Source organism: Entelurus aequoreus, linkage group LG26 (assembly GCF_033978785.1).
Source record: "Entelurus aequoreus isolate RoL-2023_Sb linkage group LG26, RoL_Eaeq_v1.1, whole genome shotgun sequence".
In the NCBI taxonomy this organism is placed as follows: domain Eukaryota; kingdom Metazoa; phylum Chordata; class Actinopteri; order Syngnathiformes; family Syngnathidae; genus Entelurus; species Entelurus aequoreus.
Window position 1 is genome coordinate 1590691 of NC_084756.1, and position 5411 is coordinate 1596101.

General features: G+C 40.3%; 1 protein-coding gene across 1 annotated transcript; it reads right to left on the reverse strand.

Moving 5' to 3' along the window:
• Window positions 1-4044: 4044 nt before the first annotated feature.
• LOC133643471 (olfactory receptor class A-like protein 1) lies at window positions 4045-4980 on the reverse strand. Its single transcript, XM_062038081.1, has one exon. The coding sequence runs from the start codon at window positions 4978-4980 to the stop codon at window positions 4045-4047; it is 936 nt and encodes a 311-aa protein (XP_061894065.1).
• Between the last annotated feature and the right edge of the window lie 431 nt (window positions 4981-5411).

Here is a 5411-nt window from a genome sequence, read left to right on the forward strand (position 1 = left end):
CCAATGAGAAAACCTTGGAGGGGACCGCAGATGTGGGGGACCCCCTGGGCGACCGGTGCAATGGACGTCGAGTGGATCTAGCATAATATTGTGAGAGTCCAGTCCATAGTGGATCTAACATAATACTGAGAGTCCAGTCCATAGTGCGGCCAGCAGGAGACCATCCCGAGCGGAGACAGGTCAGCAGCGCAGAGACGTCCCCAATCGATGCACAGACGAACGGTCCACCCCGGGTCCCGACTTTGGACAGCCAGCGAATCCTGTGCCCCCCCTTCCACGAAGGAGAGGGGGGCAGAGCAGAAAAGAAACAGCAGATCAACTGGTCTAAAAGGGGGGTCTATTTAAAGGCGAGAGTATACAAATGAGTTTTAAGATGGGACTTAAATGCTTCTACTGAGGTAGCATCTCTAACTGTTACCGGGAGGGCATTCCAGAGTACTGGAGCCCCAATAGAAAACGCTCTATAGCCCGCAGACTTCACCTTTATTGTTAGTTTTTAAGTCAAAATGCGTCCGTTCTCCTTTTTTCTGTCTACACACTGTGTCTGCTTGTAAGTACTCCGTGATTGTGTGCTACCGAGCATGCTCCTCTGCTCGTAAAATCAGCAATGTCACGACGTGACGATGACGCAGCCGCAGGGGGGTGCGGGAAGGGTACATTTCAGAGGCGATATAGTACCGAAAATGATTCATTAGTATCACGGTACTATACTAATACAAGTATACCGTACAACCCTAATATATATATATATATGTATATAATATATATATATATATATATATATATATATATATATATATCCATCCATCCATCCATTTTCTACCGCTTGTCCCTTTTGGGGTCGCGGGGGGCGCTGGAGCCTATCTCAGCTACAATCGGGCGGAAGGCGGGGTACACCCTGGACAAGTCGCCACCTCATCGCAGGGCCAACACAGATAGACAGACAACATTCACACTCACATTCACACACTAGGGCCAATTTTAGTGTTGCCAATCAACCTATATACATATATATATATATATATATATATATATATATATATATATATATATATATATATATATATATATATATATATATATAAATATATACCGTATTTTTCGGAGTATAAGTCGCACCGGAGTATAAGTCGCACCTGCTGAAAATGCATAATAAAGAAGGAAAAAAACATATATAAGTCGCACTGGAGTATAAGTCGCATTTTTTGGGGAAATATATTTGATAAAACCCAACACCAAGAATAGACATTTGAAAGGCAATTTAAAATAAATAAAGAATAGTGAACAACAGGCTGAATAAGTGTACGTTATATGACGCATAAATAACCAACTGAGAACGTGCCTGGTATGTTAACATAACATATTATGGTAAGAGTCAGTCAAATAACTACAACATATAGAACATGCTATACGTTTACCAAACAATCTGTCACTCCTAATCGCTAAATTCGATGAAATCTTATACGTCTAGTCTCTTATGTGAATGAGCTAAATTAGGCTGACCATACGTCCTCTTTTCCCCGGACATGTCCTCTTTTGCGGGGGTGTCTGGGGTGTCCGGGCGGGGTTTCTTAAATGCCTCAAATGTCTGGCATTTTTAGTTAGAGTTGTGTGTATTTTCAATGTACGTCCAGGGTTAAGTTAAGAAGGGGTTAAAAAAAAAAACTGAAGGTGCGCGCACATAGCAACATTCGTGAGGGAGGGGCAGAGACACAGAGCGAGTGAGTGGAGAGAGACATGGGAACAAGAAATGCCTAAATGTAAATGCAACTTCACGGATGATCTGCGGGAAAAGTATTTGTGTTTTCGTCCTGGCCGTGACACATGGAAAGCAGAATGCACTGTGTGCAAAGCAGCAACGTATGTATCTCTGGCAAATAAAGGGGCCAACGATCTACAAGCCCATATCCACACTACAAAGCACAAAACAGCTGTGCAGGGCGAGAGCTCGTCTGCTGTTTTTTGTTTAGATTTAATTAACTTGTTTTGAGGCATTATTTATTTTTACATTATATACAAGAGGTTATTTTGAATATTTCTACCTCTGCACTTTTTTTTTCCAAAACTGTGAATGTTACAGAATATAACTGTGACTTATTTTGTTATACTGTCAACCAGTGTTGGCGTTAACACACTTTTTGTGTCTTTTTAACGCATTGAAATCAGAAAAGACGCAGATTATAAATTTTTTGATTTTTTTTTACCATTTGTGGCCCACAGCTAATGTTTTAAAGGCCCACGGCACATTCTAAAAATACTATTAAAATAAACAAAAACATAACAAAAGTGAAATAAAAAAGCTTAAAGGTGAAATGTAATTTAGAAAAAGTTGCAATGTTGACTAATAAAACAAAGATGTTTTTTTTTCTTTCAAACGGTCATTGCTCAAAACATAATATTGAATCAAAATCAATGTTATTATGAATTATTGACCTATCAAAGGTTCCGATTACTTCACATCAAATATTACACTTTGAAAAATATTTTTGGTGGAAGATTTTGCATATTGTGTGTGTTTGCCATAAAAAACATAGTTTTGTTTGACAAAAAAGGGGAGAAAACAAACAAACAAAAAAAACAACATAAAAAAAACTAAAACATTTTGAAATGAGGAATAGATCTGAAGTTGATGTAGACTCCAGAGATTTAAGCGTTAAATATAAAATGTATGTATGCCCTGGCACACCATTATCATAATTTCATGACCCAAGCAAAACACTTTTTACACGTTTATACTGAAATAAATACACCTACAACTTATTAAATAAAAACTTAGAAAAAACTACCAGCAGCGATAAAGTTTAGATCCATGAAGGAAAGAAGAAAGTTAATGAATGTTTATAACTGATACATTTACATATGTATACACATTTGTTTTCTTTTGTATTATCTTTTTTAATGAATTAAGTAACGTTTATGACAACATTTTTCCAAAACACAATATAGAATGTGAGATATAACAGGATAATGCATACATTTGTCATTTGTTTTCAAAACGCTTACAAAAAAGTGGTACCCCAAAAACTTACTGTGAGACTCCATTTTTATGACTTGATGGCATGGATCCCATTTTGAAAATTCCTAGCGCCAACACTGCTGTCAACAGAGGAGAAAAAATACTTTAAAAAAAATATATATATATTTATAAAGCAAGTTCGAGTATCATTGGCAAATTTTCACCTAGTCCCGGCCTTGGCGTGCTGCCCGCCTTTGCACGCATATATGTGTCCTCTTTTTGGGATATCAGAATATGGTCAGCCTAGCTAAATAATATTATTTGATATTTTACGGTAATGTGTTAATAATTTCACACATAAGTCGCTCCTGAGTATAAGTCGCAAACTGAAAAAAACTGTGACTTATAGTCCGAAAAATACGCTATTTATATATATATTTAAATGTATATATATATATATATTTATTAATTTATTCCCCCTGCAAAAGACAAAGAATTTAACTAAATGAGTGTTTAACATGTTTGGTATAAAGTATTTAATTAATTAGTCACAGTCCCTTGTTTGTTCTTTACATTTTGAAAATATACATATCAGTGACTTATTGGATTATTTTAAGGAAATTCGATATTTTGCAAATGTTACTTTAAGACATCTCACCGATTCTTTTGCCACTTTCTTTGCGACTCAAGGCGCCCTGACACATTCCTTAGTTAGGTTGGACGACACCGCCGAGGAAAAACACAAAGGATATCATGATCGCATATTGATGGCGATGCATAGGGGACGAGACAAGTAACAAGCCACTCGCCTCGAAGCCATTCACTGTAGCATTTGACAGTTTTAACTAAGTACATCATCACACCTAACGAGAGTAGTTTCCTTTTAGCGTTTTTCTTGCAAACATTTAAGTGGTTCTAGCACAAACAGGTAAGACAGCAACATGTTTGTTTTGTACCACCATATATATATATACACATATATATATCCACTATATACAGAAAGAGTGCACATTTTTAAAAGATAAACAGTTGGTCATTTAAAAGACAGTTAAGCAGGAGATGGACATTTAAGAACGTGAAAGAGAAGGTCATTTATCACGTGACTCCTGAGTGTCCATGGATGCTGGTTGGTCTTGCTCGGCCGCACACAGAACTTTGGCCTTGACCTTTTTATTGGAGGAAATGATGAAGTACGGGCTGAGGGAAGCATAGCATGAGGAGAAGAACACCTTCATGTCAGCCACCGCTGGGGACATCTTGGCCTCGGTCAGCATGTAGATCCAGATCATGTTCTCGATCCCAAAGAAGACGACGTACAGGACCACCAGGGTAACCACCGTCTTTGCTGCTCGGGTCTCAACCCCTCTGCCTTGGGAGCGACGGATTGCTCTCACCTGGCGGCTGTGGCGGTGGAGCAGCAGCAGTATGTAACCGCTGGAGGCCACCATGAGGGCCACGAAGGAAAAATCCCTTCCGGAAACCAAAACCCCCTTGATGAGGTAGTTCAGGTTGTTTTTGAAGTCCACAAGGCAGAAGCCCACGTTGAGCGTAAAGGCGGGGTTGGTGCCATTCTGTGGAGCTACAGCACTAAAAAAGGTTTGAAAGTATATGGCTGAGTTGAGTAACCAGAGTCCTGCAAAGGTGGGGAGGACCAGGCAGTGAAGGCCAGACTTCAGTCTGGACAAGCCTGGGGCAACGGTCACTGCCTGGAACACACTGAGCATGCAGGTGAGGCACACGGACAACGCCCGGCTGATGCGATAGCTGAAAATGACCACCTTGCAGCCCGAATCATTGAGCAGGTTAGTGCGGCCGAAGACCATCATGGTCTGGGGGACGCCGCGGGTCAGCAGGAGCACAAGGTTGGCAAAGGCTAGGTGGCACAGGATCATGTCCACAGGAAGCAGCTTGGACTTCGTAAAGATGATGTGGGCGTAGGCCAGCAGGACCACGATGTTCCCCAAGATGCCCATACCTGTCTGCAAGAGGAAAGAGACGCCTTTGACGGTCACACACAGGTCCATGCCACCGACACCTGGAGCGACACAGAAGCTGTTAGAAACACTCTCCACAAGGCAGGTTCAAACCAACAACAAGTGATTAGTCCAACATCTAATGAAGCTAAAACCAACGGAGAACCTCCTGAAGGCAGCAAAGCTAATCTCACCTGAGGAAGCGGATGGCACGCTGCTTGTGTCGTTAATAAACTCTTCAATAGTCCACCTAACGGCATTTATAGCCTCCCATCTCCTTGGAGACCATTGTGCTGGCTCTATCTAGAAATTCATTCACCAGATCAAAACTAATAATTTAATGAGTTAAACGTCTCAGAGGGCACGGCAAAGGTGGCTCAGGGAATATTGATCATATTATTGTTTTTTACACCAGTTATATTCCAACTGCAGCTGGTTTGTGTTATTTTGCTTTTCAGACGACTTGATCAAAATAAAAATCC